General features: G+C 43.0%; 1 protein-coding gene across 4 annotated transcripts in view; it reads right to left on the bottom strand.

Annotated features, from left to right (window-relative positions):
• Positions 1 to 18,242, bottom strand: part of ICA1 (islet cell autoantigen 1) — a 105,840-nt gene that overhangs the window by 43,814 nt on the left and 43,784 nt on the right. For all 4 annotated transcript variants that reach the window (XM_077490729.1, XM_077490727.1, XM_077490726.1 and 1 more), the window contains one exon: positions 15,233 to 15,431. In XM_077490729.1, coding sequence (XP_077346855.1) covers positions 15,233 to 15,431 — 199 coding nt within the window. The remainder of the gene's footprint in view (positions 1 to 15,232; positions 15,432 to 18,242) is intronic.

The raw sequence follows: 18,242 nt of genomic DNA, 5'->3' as shown, positions 1-18,242 counted from the left end.
TAGTTTTGCACAGAGCAGCCCGGATCTTCCTCTTCTTAGGTGCCTCTTTTGCAATTCAGGCCCCTCCCTCCTGTTCAGTGACCCCAGAGCAAGCAGCTTGCTCTGGGGGGGTCACCCAAGCGAAGTCACAGCTCCCTGCGTCCATTCAGACGTGGAGCCCTGACCTGGCCCATCCCCTCTCTCCTGTGATTGGCTGGCTGACTTTGACAGCAGCAGGAGCCAATGGCAACTCCTTTAAGGGATCTTAGGCGCAGTACCGAGGCAGGGTTCTGTGATGATTCCGGGCAGCTAAGTACAGCACTCTACCAGTCCCTTCCACCAGCCTTGTTCTGTCTACAGTGCATAGAGAAGAACTGAGACCAAGTGGTGACATTACTGGGTCTAAAATTAGGTATGTAGTAAAAAACAGAAAAAAGTTTTGTTAAATTATCATTAGCATGTTGATTGGGGAAATGCGGGGTGGGGGAGTTGAATCAGATAAGACAAAAATATCAGCAGAATGAACTTCAGCTTTACTAATTTACTAAAACCGGAGAGTGCAGAATCTGATGCAGCTGTGCATGGTAGCCAATCAGCTTCTAACTTCAGCTTGTTCAATAAAGCGTTGATTAAAAAAAAAAAAAAAAAAAAAAAAAAAAAAAAAAAAATGGAAGCTGATTGGTTTCTATGCAGAGCTGCACCAGATTTTGTACCCTCTAGATTTAGCAAATCAACCTTAAATGATTCATCCACTTTAACCACTTGCGGACCACCCTATAGCAGTTTTACTGTTACAGGGTGGCAGCTCTGCACCAGATCACTGATATATACATATGTGATCCTGCACTTTTGCCTGCAGGGGGCGCATGTGTCACCGGCAGGCCGCTTCTGCTGTGATTACTCACAACAGAAGCCGATCTGCTAGTGCCAGGCACTCGATGTCCACCGGCACCCGTCAATCATCGGGCAGAGACTCAGAATGGAGCTCTGCCTATGTAAAAAAAGACGGGAGGGTGGGGTTGTGGAAACGGAGGAAAAGATACTGTGTTCCTGCAAACTAAACTCCATCTCTTACCCTAGTAGAAGCACCACATACAGTACACACAAACACTAGTCAGGCACACATTTAACCCTTTGATCGCCCCTGAGGTTTAGCCCCTTCCCAGCCAGTGTCATTAGTACAGTGACTGTGCATATTTAGCACTATATCAGTGTCACTGGTTTCCTAAAAGTGTCAGAATGTTTGCCGCATATCACAATCCCGCTATAAGTCTCTGATCGCTGCCATTACTGGTATAAAAAAAAAAAAAAAAACATCAAATAAAAATTCCATAAATATATCCCATAGTTTGTAGATGCTAGAACCTTTGTGCAAACCAAAAAATATACACTTAGCCCCGGTTCACACAGGGGCAGCCCGACTTGCAGAGTGACTCTGTAAGGCGATCTGCATATGACTTCAGCGGCGGCTTTCAAAATGACTTCTGCATAGAAGTCAATACAAGTCATCCCCAAGTAGTACAGGAACCTTTTTCTAAGTCGAAGCGACTTGAGTCGTTCCTATTAGAAAGGCTCCATAGGACAGAATGGAATACGACTTGTCAGGTGGCTAATTCGCCGGACAAGTCGCCCCTGTGTGAACCGGGGCTTATTGGGATTTTCAAAATATTGGCCTAAATTAATGAAGCAATTAAATATTTTTTTTTTTTTTTAAATGATATGTTATATAGCAGAAAGTAAAAAAAAAAATTATATATATCTATATCTATCTATCTATCTATCTATCTATCTATCTATATATATATATATATATATATATAAGATATAGATATAGATATAGATATATATATATATATATATATTTTAGATTAATACAGCGTTGTATGACCGCGCAACTGTCAATTAAAGTAATGCAGTGCCATATTGCAAAAAATGGCCTGGTCGTGAAAGGGGGGGGGGGGTGGGGGGGGGGTAAATCTTTCAGAGGTCAAGCGGTTAAATAAATTAAAACTCCTTTACTGTACAGTTATCTAGTATACATTCTCCCTAATTAAAGAATCATTTTATAGAAATGACTGGTATGACAATGTAGCTTCTCAAAGGTCATTGTGTTGATCATGGTTGGAGAAGTCAGTCCAGGTCCTGGTGGGCCCTTGGCTTCCATAAGTCTGTTCTGTTAAATCTGAGCATGGAAAAGGTTTGCCAGTCGCTGTGTTACCAAATGCTGCTGCCGAGAGGAGCGGATACTGAACCCCGGGGAGTGCAGAGCCGTGCCCCGACCATCAGAGAGAACTGCAACACAACCTCAGGATCGGGATGTACTGCAGACAGAATACAACCTTGAAGCTTAAGGAGACCCTTTCCTATGCCAAGATCTCCAGCTATTGCCACACATGAACAATTCAGCTGATCAACCTAATGGTGGCTAATCTGTCAACGAAAACTCTGCTGGGGCCCATACACACAGCTTCATCTGCCCCCATGGCCCTGTGTATGGACTGTATTTAACAAAACAAAGATAATGCTCCAGGTAAGCAATTGACTCCTTTGTGTTGTGAGCATTGAGGGTGCTGTGCAGCTTGGCTTGTGAGACCAAGCGACCGGAATTTTGCCGCACTCCTCAAAATCTTTGTTGAATTATTAAAATGACATCACATGTATGGCAGGAACACAAAGAGGTAATAATGCGTTTCACGCTAAATACAGCCCTTACTCAAACCTCTCAAGGTTTCAGTAAGTGCTGGACCGTGTTTAACGCTGTGCTAAAATTTACAAGCCTACAGTATTTAGGAAATTGTCTACCATCAACACTGAATAGCGAGGATGCAAGGCAGCTTCTGTCTAGTAACCCAGGACACCAGGCATCAGGAGCTGACTGCATCCTAGGACACCAGGAGCTGACTGCATCCTAGCAACCTAGGACACCAGGAGCTGACTTCATCCTAGCAACCTAGGACACCAGGCATCAGGAGCTGACTTCATCCTAGCAACCTAGGACACCAGGCATCAGGAGCTGACTGCATCCTAGCAACCTAGGACACCAGGCATCAGGAGCTGACTGCATCCTAGCAACCTAGGACACCAGGCATCAGGAGCTGACTGCATCATAGCAACCTAGGACACCAGGTGTCAGGAGCTGGCTTCATCCTAGCAACCTAGGACACTAGGCATGAGGAGCTGACTGCATCCTAGCAACCTAGGACACTAGGCATCAGGAGCTGACTGCATCCTAGCAACCTAGGACACCAGGCATCAGGAGCTGGCTTCATCCTAGCAACCTAAGACACCAGGCGCTGACTGCATCCTAGCAACCTAGGACACCAGGCATCAGGAGCTGACTGCATCATAGCAACCTAGGACACCAGGCATCAGGAGCTGGCTTCATCCTAGCAACCTAGGACACCAGGTATCAGGAGCAGACTACATCCTAGCAACCTAGGACACCAGGCGTCAGGAGCTGACTGTTAGAAAAAAATGCCAAGGATAAATCCAAGGAAATCTCCAAGCTCACTTACCGACCAGCCCGCGGACAACAAAATTAACCTAACATTATGCGGTAAAAAAAGGGGTTTAGCTACAGAGCACCACGAGGCACCCTGGTATTTGTAATCCTATCACTAGCTTATGAGTGACACCACAATGGAAGTACATGCATTCTGTTGGATGTCAGAATGGCGAGATGGTTGGAGCTTTGTGACATGGTGCATTATCCTGCTGGAAAGAGCAATCAGAGGATGGGGACACTGTAGTCATAAAGAGATGGACATGGTCAGCAACAATACTCAGGTAGCCCAAGGAGTTTAAACGATGCTCAATTGGTACTAAGCGGCCCAAAGTGTGCCAAGAAAAGATCCCCCACACCATTACACCACCAGCCTGAACTGTTGATACAAGGCAGGGTGGATCCGTGCTTTCAAGTTTACACCAAATTCTGACCCCACCATCTGAATGTCGCAGCTGAAATCAAGACTCATCAGACCAGGCCACGTTTTTCCAATCTTCTATTGTCCGATTTTGGTGATCCTGTGTGAACTGTAGCCTCAGTTTCCTGTTCATAGCTGACAGGAGTGGCACCCGGCGAAGACTTCTGCTTCAAGGTCCGATGTGTTGTGTGTTCAGAGGTGGCATTCTGCATATCTTGGTTGTAACAAGTGGTTATTACCCTTCTATCATCTCAAACCAGTCTGCCCATTCTCCTCTGACATCAACAAGGCATTTTCCTCCACAGAACCTCCACTCACTGGATATTTTTTTCTTTTGTGTACCATTCTCTGTAAACCCGAGAGATGGTTGTGTGTGAAAATCCCAGTAGATCAGCAGTTTTTAAAATACTCAGACCAGCCCGCCTGGCACCAACAACCATGCCACGTTCAAAGTCTCTTGCATCCCATTTCTGCCCTTATTTTGATGCTTGGCTTGAACTTCAGCAAGTTGTCTTCATCACGTCTAGATGCCCAAATGCATGGAGTTACTGCCATGTGATTGGTTTATTAGCAATTTATGTTACCAAGCAATTGTACAGGTGTACCCAATAAAGTGGCCGGTGAGTGTATTTAACAAGAGATTTTGGTGACTGGACTTCAGCTTTAAAAACCAACTTGCTTATTTACCCGTTATGCAGTCAGGCTGCATAAGTAGTGCAGAACGTCTCTTTTAACAAAAATATATATATATATATTTGTAGTGCGTGTGCTTAGAACTATAAAAGCTGTACTGTGCCGACAGCACAGTGGAGAGCCAGACTGCTGTTCTCAGACAGAGTGTAGGGGTCTGACACGCCCCCCTGCACAATGCTCCAATCAACAACCCTGCTCAGAGAGTGTGCGTATTGCTGATTGGAGCACTGTGCAGGGGGGTGTGTCAGACCTCTACAAGAAAAGCAGTCTGGCTCTGCACTGTGCTGCTGACAACACAACTTTTATAGTTCTAAAGCACATACACAATAAAAAATAAATGTAAGTGCCACATTCAGTAAAAGGCCTCTTGCACACTGCAGCTTGAAAAAGCTCATTTTTTATTTTTTTACTGAGCTAAAAATACAGTGGGAGTGTAAACAAGCGCCATGCATTGTTCAGAAAAAATAAAATAAAAATAAAATGGGAAAATATTCTTTTGGCCTTTTGTATAGGATACTCCTAGTTTTTTTTTTTTTTTTTTTTTATGTATTTGCGTGCATTTTTGCACACATGCGTTTGTGCCAATTGTGTAAAAACTTATTCTCGTGTTTTTGTTCTGCACAATATGTGAACGGGGATTTGCACACATTTTCAGTTGCGTACATGAGGAATAAATTACTGACTAAAAATGCTGATTTTTCTATTTTTCTTTTTTTTTTAAATGAAGAATACACAGCGCTTGTTTACCAGCCTGTGTGCACAGGCACTTTACAATTAATGAGCTGTATTTTAACTCCTTAAAAAAAAAAATTATATCTATATATCTCTCTATATATCTATATCCATCCACACAAATGCATGAAAATGCTAATTTACTTATTGTGCAGGACAAGAACGTGTGAAAAAAGTACTGGCACGTAAACGCATATACGCGAAAAAATGCACGTAAATACATACAAAAAAAAACACACACACACACACACACACACACACACACACACACTTCAGAAAAAGTAGGATTCTCCAAACAGGAGCATCGTGCAAGAGGCCTAAAAAGTGAGACTTCAACTGGGCTTTAAAGATTTCAGAGTTCTTTAAAAAGTGACCTGGTCCTTGGAAGGAGACATCAAACCTACAGCTCGAGTGTCTCCTTTCTAGATCAATCGATTGCTGATCATCTAGTGAGCAATTTCCCCTCTGAAGTCTCCAGACATGGGACTCGGGTTGTAATGGAAACCCTCTTCTGTGACCTCTCCTGCATAATTGAAGAGCGGAGGAGGAATCTCCAGAGTGCTCATAGCTCTGTGCTGGTTGACGTAATCCCTTCCAATGTGTTATATTTATAGCAGCCATCAATACACCACACACAGACCAATCCCAGGGAACTCCGCTCTCCCCGAAGTGAACCAAGCCCATGCTATAGAAAATTATTATCGTGGTTATTTTTCAGAAATGTTCAAGTTGAAGTTTATTACGCTTGAATATTTGCCTCTTTTCATGTGAGCCCGTGTTTTGTCAGCCTTATTTTAGGTATGGCTAGGACAGAGAAGGGCTAAAACTCCTCATGGTAGTAAGAAGAAATCATTCCTCTAGAGCAGGGGGTCTCCAAACTGTGGCCTGGGGGCCAGATGTGGCCCTTTACTTGCTTTTATCCGGCCCTTGGGGCAAACTTATCCACCGATACCAACAATGGGGCGTAATTCCCCTCACTGACACCAACGATGGGACAATTCCTCCCACTGACACCATCAAGGGGGCCCAATGACACAAATGATGGAAAACAATTCTCCCAATGACACAAATAATAGGGCCCAATGACTCCAATGATGGGGTACAATTCCTCCCAATGACACCAATGATGGGGCACAATTTCTCCCAATAACACCAATAATAGGGCCCAGTGACTCCAATGATGGGGTACAATTCCTCCCAATGACACCAATATTGGGGCACAATGACACCAATTATTGGACACAATTCCTCCCACCGACACCGAATCCACATAATGGAAAAGATGGAAAACAATTCTCCCAATGACACCAATAATAGGGCTCAATGACAAGACACAATTCCTCCCAATGACATCAATGATGGGGCACAATTCCTCCCAATGACACCAATAATGGGGCACAATGCCTCCCAAAAATGGGGTACAATTCCACCCAACGACACCAATGATGGGGCACAATTCTCCCAATGACACCAATAATATGGCCCAATGACTCCAATGATGAGACACAATTCTTCCCAATGAAACCAAATGATGGGGCACAATTCCTCCCCATAATAATGGGGCACAATTCCTCCCACTGACGCCAACGACAGGGCATTGTTCCCCCCCCCCACAGCCTTCAGCCCTTTTCTACTCCCAAGGACCACAGTGCGGCCCCCCTAAAATCTGAAGGACAGTAAACTGGCCCTTTGTTTAGAAAGTTTGGAGGTCTCTGCTCTAGAGACAGCAATAAAAACCAGAAAGAGGTTTTAACCCTTCCACGTGTTATAAAATGAAAAATTGTCTTCAATGCCATAACTACCAGACAGGATTGACCATAGATGCTCAAAACGTGCAGGAAAAATAAATAAATAAATAAATAAATAAAAAAAGGAGGCCACATTAGCACACTACTTGCTATTGTCCCTTAGTTAAAGCGTTTTAAACTTCATACATGAAATATGAACAAAGCATGTCCCCCTATAGTGTGTACTTGTTTCATTCCAGAGCACCAAGTGTCATTTCTGTCTGCTGCCTCCTTCCTCTATCAGCAGGAGTCACTTCTCATGAGTTTTCGTGACACCAAGAGAAAAATGGTGACAGGCATAGGCATGTGCGAGGTGTGCCTGGGCACAACCCAATCACTACGTGCGGTACAGATTACCACTACTGTCCCGGATTCCCCCCCTGCGTTGGCCCCACAGTGCTGCTGGCTTCCCTCCTCTTCTTCTGGCTGCCGGGAGGAGGGGGGTGGGGATGTTTCAGGATGGAGAGCGGGGGAAATATGTAATTTACCAGCCCTTTCCCTCTCTAAATTAAAGCATATCCCCCTATAGTGTGTACTTGGGGGGGGGGGGGGGTACTATGTTTACTATGCTTCAGTATGGGAATGAACAGGAAGCAGTTGAGCACAAAGCACTTCCCATTCATTCACTATCCAGTACAGCTAAGGCTGCAGAGAAAGGCGTGTGTTTGAGCTTTGGGGTGCACTCCCTAAGGGACTTCCAGCTGATTAACAGCCTCAGCTCTGTTCCTGTGTGCTGGGGTTGTGTCCTTTTCCTCCAATCAGCTCTCAGAGCTCTTCTCACTGATGTGACATCAGCTCCCCGCCCCCTGCTTTTCAGAGCAGAGAGATACTGTGTAAATTCTGCACTTTGAATGAATGTAGAGGACAGACGGCTGCAGATAAATGTGTACAACTTATGTAGGAAGATTTGCTTCATCTCTGTCAGTCACATTGCTGGGTATAGGTAAGGGTTTAAAAATTACTAACCCCTTTACCCCGACCACATGCAAATATGTGGCCTCGGTTTGAAGGGGTTGTACCGGGGTGATGCCTGTAGCTGTACTCATCACCCCCTTACTGTTTTTAGAGCAGTCGGCTTTCTTGGGATAACTGATGTGGCTAGCAGCCTCTCCATAATCCCAAGAAGCAGGAGGGGATATCCCCCTCTCCCACCGCCTTCGACTCGCTGGGGCCTCTCCCTTCCCAACGGGAGGTCCGAGTGACCAGCCGGCAGGCCGGAGCCCCGAACAAAGCCAGAATCGTCTTTGATCGGGTCTTGGATCCATTAACCTGGAAGCAATGTCATGACTTCACTATCGGTTTACTGAAGACTTAAAAGGCGCATTTTTTTTTTTTTTAAATGACAGCATTCAACACAGCCAAACTTGGCATTTTGAATGCTTTTTAAGTGAAAAGGAGGAATTTGGGGTCTTGTAGATCCCAGATCCCTCCATAAAGAGTACCGGTCACCAGTGTTAATTTTGACAACAAATTTCAATTTAGTTTTAGTCTTAGTCCTAGGACTGAAATGGCATTTTAGTCTTAGTCCCATTTTAGCCTTCCGCAATTGTCAACTAAAAATTCCAGTACATTTTAGTCGACTAAAACTCATTTTAGTCATCTAAAATGGAATGGGTGTAAATAAACTGTAATGCCTTAGGGCCGGTTCACACTGCAGGCGAGGCGAGGCGACTCAGACTTGCCTCGCTGCGACCTGCCGCGGCCTCAGCGGCGACTTGCAAATGACTTCTGTATAGAAGTCAATGCAAGTCGCCCCGAGGTCGCCCAAAAGTAGTACAGGAACCTTTTTTCTGAGTCGGAGCGACTCGAGTCGCTCCTCTCAGAACGGTTCCATTGTACAGAACGGGGGCGACTTGCGAGAGCGAGGCGAGGCGAGTCGTGTCGCCTCGCCCGCTGTGTGAACCGGCTCTTAGTTAACATTTCTCTACAATTTCCAAATGTATTATATACTGCTGGAGGGAAAAAATCTAATATGCTATTATTTATGGTATTGAGGTATGAACTATAGACCAGTGTAGTGGCGGCTGGTGAAGTTTTTGGATGGGGGGGGGCGCCAGACCCCGCCCATTATGACCCCGCCCATAATTTTGGCCCCTCCCACTTCCCATAAACCACACCCCTTATGTAATCTGAAAAAAAATTTGGCGTGGGTTCCCCCTCCGAGAGCATACCAGGCCCTTAGGTCTGGTATGGATTCCAAGGGGAACCTCCTACGCCGAAAAAACGGCGTGGGGGTCCCCCCCAGATCCACACCAGACCCTTATCCGAGCACGCTACCCGGCCGGCCAGGAAAGGGGGTGGGGACGAGCGGGCGCCCCCCCCCCTCCTGAGCCATACCAGGCTGCGTGCCCTCAACATGGGGGGGTGCCTTGGGGGAGGGGGGCATGCGCCCCCCCACCCCAAAGCACCTTGTCCCCATGTTGATGAGGACAAGGGCCTCTTCCTGACAACCCTGGCCGTTGGTTGTCGGGGTCTGCGGGCGGGGGGGCTTATGATTGAAAAATTGATACTAGAGGGACAATCGTAGTATAGATGCTGGATTTAATTTGGAATATATTTGTCTGTTTGTAAAGGAAACTTTTTTGAAAAATCAATAAGGTGTGTTAAAAAAAAAAAAAAAAAAAAACACGTCTAACATCTAGAACTAGACTTTGGAGTAAATTTCCAGAAGAAAAAAAAATAAGTCTATGTGATGAGGGAACTTTATAAACCCTCAAAATAAATACATCAGCCATAAAAACGCAAGTGAAATCTTGGGAAATAGCACCACCTTCTGTTTCTAACCTAGAATGCAGGCACAATAAAGAAATTCAGCAAAGTATCTGACAGATACTTACAATGTGCGTACAGTTGAACCCCCCCCCCCCTCTTTTAAAGTATGGATACGAATATAATAATATATATATATATACACACACACACACACACACACACACACACACATATATACATACATATACACATACACACACACACACATACATACGCATATAACCAGGGCCAGATTAACATAGGGGCTATTGGAGCTGCAGCTCCAGGCCCCTTTCTCAAGATAGGCCCATTTGCCCCCCCCCCCAAAAAAAGTCATTAAAAAAAAAAAAGATTGACTTTGAGGATTGTAGCTCGGCGATCAGGAGTCACAGAGGGGTAGGTAGCTAAAGACCCACTCCAGCACTGAAATTATTTTTGAAATGTTGACAACTATGCACTTAGGCACTGCCCAAGGGCCACAGGGTCAGTAGGGGACCCCATGAGAGGCTCCTGCGATATTAAAGCGGTAATAAACTTTTCTAACATTACTACTTTTTAGAGGCCCTGGGGTAGGTTATGCCATAATGTACAAGTATTCCCAGCATATTAGCACATTAGGGTACACTTCAATTGTCAGACTGAGCCCTCCAGTGCTGTGCTGTGATCAATCCAGTGGGGCCCGGGCACTTCCATCTTCACCCGGTCTTCCTTCTGGGTTCTGTGCCTTCGGTCACTTGCCTTGGCCGGGCTGCGTTGATGTCATTCCCACACATGCTCATGTGCATCCTATTTCTCTTACCCCCCCCCCCTTTCTCTCTCATCTTCCCTCCCTCACCCCTCACACCTCTTTCATCCCTTTTCTCTCTCTCTCTCTCATCCTCCCCCTCTCTAATTTATTATAACAAAAAATAGTTTGCATTTTATTTGTTTATTGTTTTTAAAAGGACCCACCAAAATCCTCAGCACCAGGCCCATGATGTTCTTAATCTGGCCCTGTATATATACACACACACACACATACATACACATATATATCTATAAATTGTATCCAGAAGTATAATGACGGTGGCTGGTTGGCAAGCAGATAAATATGCGTTTCATCTCAATTCCATTGTATATGGAATTATTAGTTCAAAAAAGATACAGAGAACATTGTTTCAGCTTTTTTTAAGTAACAAGGTCACTACATTTCTGGAAGGATCAACAAGTAAAGCCGGCCATAGATGGTTCAAATCTTGGTTGGTTCAGCAGGCGGACCGTGTTGATGGGGGAACTGAGTAATTTTCTTTCCTGCAACCCGTGGTTGCAGGAAAGAAAATCGTATAGTCTATGGCATGACCAATTTCTACACGCAAATAATTTATATATATATATATATATATATATATATATATATATATATATATATATATATATATATAATAATTTTGGTTAGAGTGGAGATGGATTAGTACACCTGTCATTTTTATTGCTGTCTATGCCCCATTAGGGAGGTTCATCCTCTAGATTTGTCCCATTTACTGTTATTATTGAAAGTGAAAGTGGAAAAAAAAATCCCACATTTTGGGTAGTCCCCAAAACAGTAATAGAGGACTGCCATTAAAGTTCATGTGCCCCATTACTTTTGACAATATAGTGTATGTAGTATTGCTGTCCAGAGCAGGAGAAAATATAAAATAAAATAAAAAACAGCAACATAAACAAGATATAATCCACCTGGTAGTTGTGATGACATGTGCGGTTTTACACACAACACACAAAATTGCAAACTTGTGCTTAGTCATTAACATTTGTTTTACCCTTTGGTGTGAAGGGGTTAAAAACAAATCTGAACCTTTACAGTCACTTTAATCTGCCTACACAGCAATATTTTGCATAGATCTGATCTGCTATACCAGAAGGAGTGTACACACGCAGGCACTGCGGAGAACTCAATCACTTTTCAGATTGTATGAATCTGATGATGTTATCATGGGTTCACGTTTCCTCTTGACATTTAAAAATGAATAAAAGCATTTCAAAATCAGAACAGGATATGCTTTGCTAAAAAACAAACAAAAAAAAAAAAAAAACACCACACAAACACACCACACGGTAAAAGCTATGAAACACGCAATCCAATCCAATCTCCGCATTCCATGGAATTGATCCCTCTGTGGCTCCTGCTGCAGCAGCTGAAAGCTGGCAGGAGGGAAAAGAGAAAGCCGCCAGCGCTGAGGGGGACAGGGGCACACAGAGGGGCCCAGGCAGCCGGGGCAATCGAACAGAGGGGAGGAGGGGGGTTCCATGTGGTGGGGCCCAAATTACAGGAACTGATCCCCTGTATGTCTCTCCCTGCTGCAGCTGAAAGCAGACAGGAGGGAGGAGAAGATTCCGGCTTTAAATTGTTTAAGGTCCACCCTTGTAGCAGTTTTACTGCTACAGGATGACACCTCTGCTCTGGATCATGTGTATATACAGTAGCCCTCACATTTTTGTAAATATTTTATTCTATCTTTTCAATGTGACAACACTGAAGAAATGACACTTTGCTACAATGTAAAGTAGTGAGTGTACAGCTTGTATAACAGTGTCAATTTGCTGTCCCCTTAAAATAACTCAACACACAGCCATTAATGTCTAAACCACTGCCAACAAAAGTGAGTACACCCCAAAGTGAAAATGTCCAAATTGGGCCCAAAGTGTCAATATTTTGTGTGGCCACCATTATTTTCCAGCACTGCCTTAACCCTCTTGGGCATGGAGGTCACCAGAGCTTCACAGGTTACCACTGGAGTCCTCTTCCACTCCTCCATGATGACATCACAGAGCTGGTGGATGTTAGAGACCTTGCGCTCCTCCACCTTCTGTTTGAGGATGCCCCACAGATGCTCAATAGGGTTTAGGTCTGGAGACATGCTTGGCCAGTACATCACCTTTACCCTCAGCTTCTTTAGCAAGTCAGTGGTCATCTTGGAGGTGTGTTTGGCATTGTTATTTTGGAATACTGCCCTGCGGCCCAGTCTCTGAAGGGAGGGGATCATGCTCTGCTTCAGTATGTCACAGTACATGTTGGCATTCATGGTTCCCTCAATGAACTGTAGCTCCCCAGTGCTGGCAGCATTAATGCAGCCCCAGACCATGACACTCCCACCACCATGCTTCACTGTAGGCAAGACACACTTGTCTTTGTACTCCTCACCTGGTTGCCGCCACACACGCCTGACAACATCCGAACCAAATAAGTTTATGTTGGTCTCATCAGACCACAGGACATGGTTCCAGTAATCCATGTCCTTAGTTTTCTTGTCTTCAGCAAACTGTTTGCAGGCTCTCTTGTTCATCACCTTCTGGGACGACAGCCATGCAGACCAATTTGATGCAGAGTGCGGCGTATGGTCTGAGCACCGACAGGCTGACCCCCCCCCACCCCTTCACCCTCTGCAGCAATGCTGACAGCACTCATATGTCTATTTCCCAAAGACAACCTCTGGATAGGACGGCAAGCACGTGCAATCAACTTCCTTGGTCTGTTCTGAGTGGAACCTGTCCTGTTAAACTGCTGTATGGTCTTAAGACAAGTAAAAGGCGCAAAAACAAAGAATAATATCACCAAAAAGGACAGCATAGCCTCATACAAGCATAAAAACATCTAATGCAAGTCCAGAAAAAAAAAATGTCTGTTTATATTCAAGCATCAGGTCCAGTGAAAATATATTAATCCTTTGGGGGGATTCCACATGCAGGGCTGCCACCACCAGGAAACTGAAACCAAGTTTCCAATTTACTGAAAGATATAGAAACAAAGAAAGGGGCGCCTCTGGGTGCAGATTTTCTTAAACACAATTCATAAATTTATTAACCACTTCAATACAGGGCATTTATACACCTTCCTTACCAGACCAATTTATAGCTTTCAGCGCTCTCACGCGATGAATGCCAGTTACTCAGTCATGCAACACTGTACCCAAACAAAAATTTTTATCATTTTTTTCATACAGAAAGAGCTTTCTTTTGGTGCTATTTAATCACCACTGGGTTTTTTATTTTTTGCAACATAAGTGTAAAAAAGAGTAAAAATTTGGGGAAAAAAAACAAAACAAAACTTTTTTTTAGAAGCTTTGAGAGTGTAGCCTCAGATAGGTAAAAATAGAAGAATGTACCATCATCCATAGATTAATTCGAGAAAACTTTTTTTTTAGTTTCTAGGATAAAATTTTGCAAATAAGTAGTGTTGTTCATAAATTTGGGCCAAAATTTATACAGCTACATCTTTGGTAAAAATAAACCAAATTAGTGGATATTATTTAGTCTCTTTGAAACTTATAGAGTCTACAAGCTATGGTGCAAATCATTGAAAATTGATCTGATCACACCTGATGTACTGACGGCCAATCTCATTTCTTGAGGCTCTGAAATGTCAGGAAAGTACAAATACCCCCCAAATGACCCCTTTTTGAAAAGTAGACAGTCCAAGGTATTTAGTAAGAGGCATAGTGAGTTTTTTGAAGTTGTAATTTTTTCCCACAATTCTTGGGAAAAAGAAGAATGTTTTTTTTTTGTTTTTTACAAAATTGTCATAACAACAAGTTATTTCTCATACACAGCATATGCATACTTCCAATTACACCCCAAAATACATTCTGCAACTCTTTCAGAGTATGGCGATACCACATGTGTGGGACTTTTACACAGGCTGGCCACACAGAGAGGTCCAACATGCAGGGAGCATCGTAAGGGGTTCTAGGAGCATAAATGACACCTCTAATTTCCTAACGACCTATTACAATTGTGAAGGCCCTGGAGCACCAGGACAGTAGAATTACCCACAAAATGACCCCATTTTGTTTTGGAAAGCAAACACCCCAACGTATATTCTATGAGGCACAATGAGTCTTTTGAACAGTTAATTTTTTTCCACAAGTCTTCGGAAAACGTGGAAAGAAAATGAAAACATTTATTTATTTTTTTTTTTTTTACACACAAAGTGGTCAGTTTATAAGAAATTTCTAACTCAAAGCATGTACATAGCAAAAATTACACCCCAAAATACATTCTGCTACTCATCCCGAGTATGGCGATACCACGTGTGTGACTTTTACACAGCCTGGCCACATACAGAGGCCCAACATGCAGGGAGCGCCGTCAGGTGTTCTAGGAGCATAAATTACACTTCTAATTTCCTAACGACCTATTACATTTGTGAAGGCCCTGGAGCACCAGGACAATGGAATTACCCACAGAATTACCCCATTTTGGAAAACAAACCCCCCAAATGTGTATTCTATGAGGCATGGGCTGCAAATAGGTACTCAGGTACTCCGACGGGCTGGGACAGGTACTCGGGTATAAATATAGTACATTAAAAAAAATTTTGTTTGCAAGTACCTTTCGGAATTTCTCCATCTGTTTGTAGAGATCTGGGTCGAGTTCTTGTGACACATCCTTCATCCAGAGTAATACACCTCTGTACTCGGTCCTGGCTTGTTCCATTCGGTTGACGGTCAGCCAGGAGTCAGATATTGCTCGATAACGGAAGGTTTCCACCTCCTGGTGAAGTCGGGATAATGGGGCTCGTAGGGCCAGCCTAAAAAAAACAAACAAAAAAAAAACACAGGAATGCAATCAGTCTGATATGGCCAATACCGTCTTTCCCCGAAAGCAAGACATCCCCCAAAAATAAGACCTACTTCCAGTTTTGCCTCTCGCTGTAATATAAAGGCACCCCCCGATAATAAGGCCCCTGAAGCTACCGTGGCGTCTGACTCCTCTGGACCATAGTGATGGGCGCTGCCACGCAGCTCACTGATTGGCCGGAGCTGTTCAGGCAGGTGCGAGGTCTTTTTAAATCAGTGAGCTGCGGCCAGCTCTCTGGATGACGAGTGACATCACCCGTCATAAGAGAGCCCGTCCCGCCGCAAGGACAAGCTGCCACCTTCTTCCGCCTGCTGCTCGCTCTGCCCTGATGGAGTCTGGCTGACTCACAGTTAGACAGTGAGTGGGGCAGGAGTCGCGCACATTGTGTGGAATCTGGCCACCACAGACACACAGGGGTAACTTAGGTGGAGGGGAGATGTCTGATAAAGGGGGGGGGGGGAGATACTAAATCCACTGGCACAGGGGTGGGGGCTCACTTAAAATGACACAGGGTGGATTTGAGGGGGGGGGGATCAAAATGGCACAGGAGGATCAGAAGGGGGGGGGGGGAATCAATAAATGTGTACCGTATTCATCTTCATGGAAAAATAAGACATCCCCTGAAAATAAGACCTAACGCATCTTTGGGAGAAAAAATTTATATAAGACAGTCTTATTTTTGGGGAAACAGGGTAGTATATCTGTTGCTAAGTGGTTAGTACTTCTAGTCAACACTAGGGGTCACCGGTTCAAGTCCCAGCCATGACATTACCTGCATGGAGGTTGCATGTTCTCCCTGTGCGGTGTGGGTTTCCTTCAACACTCCGCAAACAAGCTGGTAGTTTTTATTTTTATTATTATAATCAAAGACAGTTTATTAACCAGCACACAAAAGAGTTCCAGAAAAACTGTGCCACAGTACACATCAAAATATCTAACACTTGAATATACAAGAAGGCAAAGAAATCAGCAGCAGTTCAAAATTACAATACATCAGTGGATAGAATTCTAGAACCTCAGCTCCGTTATCACAACTTGACCAATATACAAGTTCGGTAATAAACAAACAGCCATTAGACATGTGCACTGCCGAAAAATTTGTTAGTTTTCAGCTCATTCGTTTTTTTCCGGAAATTCGAAGTTCGTAAATTTGAAAATTCGGAAATCCGAAAATAAGAAAAGGAAAATTAGAAAGAACAAAAATCCAAAATAATAACCAATTATTGAATTATAGGTATTGGAATTTCCTTTCAAATTTGGCTGTTAGTGAATATTACGAATTCATCTGAAGTTACGAATTATCCAAAAGAATGAATGCCACATCTAAACAAATGGAACGAAACAAACCAATATGTTTTTATTACTATTATTATTATTATTATTAATTTGTTACGTTCCATTCCTTTAGATATGGCAATCGTTATTACGGATATTCGTTACATTCACTAACAGCTAAATTTGAAAGGAAATTCCAATACCTATAATTTAATAGTTGGTAATAGTTAAGTAATAGTTATTAATTAGTAATTAGTTATTAATAGGTATTATTAGCTAGTTATTTCAGATTTTAGAATTTTCAGGTTTTTGAATTTCCAAATTTCTGAAATGTCAAATTTTAGAATTTCTGAAAAATTCGGAAATGAGAAAAATTTGGATATTTCCGAATTAACGAACTTGTCTAAATTCATTATAAAACAAATTTGTAACGAAATGAATTGCACATGTCTAACAGCCAGCAATTTTTCTCATTTTAGTTTTTCTAATTTTTCAGAATTATCGACATAACAAATACCGCATCTAAAAGAATGGAACATAAATTCAAAATTTTATGAAATTCGAAATAACAAATTTTGATCATAACGAATGACCTGAAAAACGAAAAAAAATAAAAAATAAACAACAAGTTTTTTCGGCAGTGCACAAGTCTACAAAGCACCCCCCTCCCCCCACAGTGAGTGAGCACTCCCAGAGAACACATTTAACCCTTTGATCGCCCCCGATGTTAACTCCTTCCCTGCCATTGTCATTAGTACAGTGATAGTCCATATTTAGCACTGATCACTGTATTAATGTCACTGGTCACCAAAAAGTGTCAAAAGTATCAGTTAGGTGTTCGATTTCTCTGCCGCAATATCACAATCCTGCTATAAGATGCTGATCGCTGCCATTACGAGTAAAAATCTGTAACAAAAAAAAAAAAATATAGCCCATAGTTTGTAGCCGTTATAACTTTTGCGCAAACCAATCAATATACAGGTATTGTATTTTCTTTTTACCAAATATATGTAGCAGAACAAATCTTGACCTAAATTGATGAAGAAATTTTATATTTTACTTGTTTTTTTTTTATTGGGAATGTTTTATAGCAGAAAGCAAAAAATTGTTTGTTTTTTGTTTATAGCGCAAAAAAAAAAAAAAAAAAAAAAAAAAAGAAGGACATCAATTTTATTTAGGTACATTGACGCACGACTGCGCAATTGTCAGTTAAAAGTAACCCAGTGGCGTATTGCAAAAAAATGGCCTGGTCATGAAGGGGGGTAAACCTTCTGGAGCTGAAGTGGTTAACAAAAGTGTCAGAAATCACCGGATCCAAAATACCAAGGATACAAGATGAAGAATCCAGAGATCAATTCAATTGAAAAGCCTGATTGATTGTACGCATGACGGTGTCCCAGTATCTATGGAGCTTGGGGCAGCGCCATAGACTATGAACCAGACCCCAATGATCCCTCCAACACTTGGGACAAAGGGGGTCCGCCAG

Source organism: Lithobates pipiens, unplaced genomic scaffold (assembly GCF_037356315.1).
Source record: "Lithobates pipiens isolate NorthernLeopardFrog02 unplaced genomic scaffold, aLitPip1_a1.2 Scaffold_19, whole genome shotgun sequence".
NCBI classification, from domain to species: Eukaryota; Metazoa; Chordata; class Amphibia; order Anura; family Ranidae; genus Lithobates; species Lithobates pipiens.
This window is presented reverse-complemented; position numbering and strand designations above follow the sequence as displayed.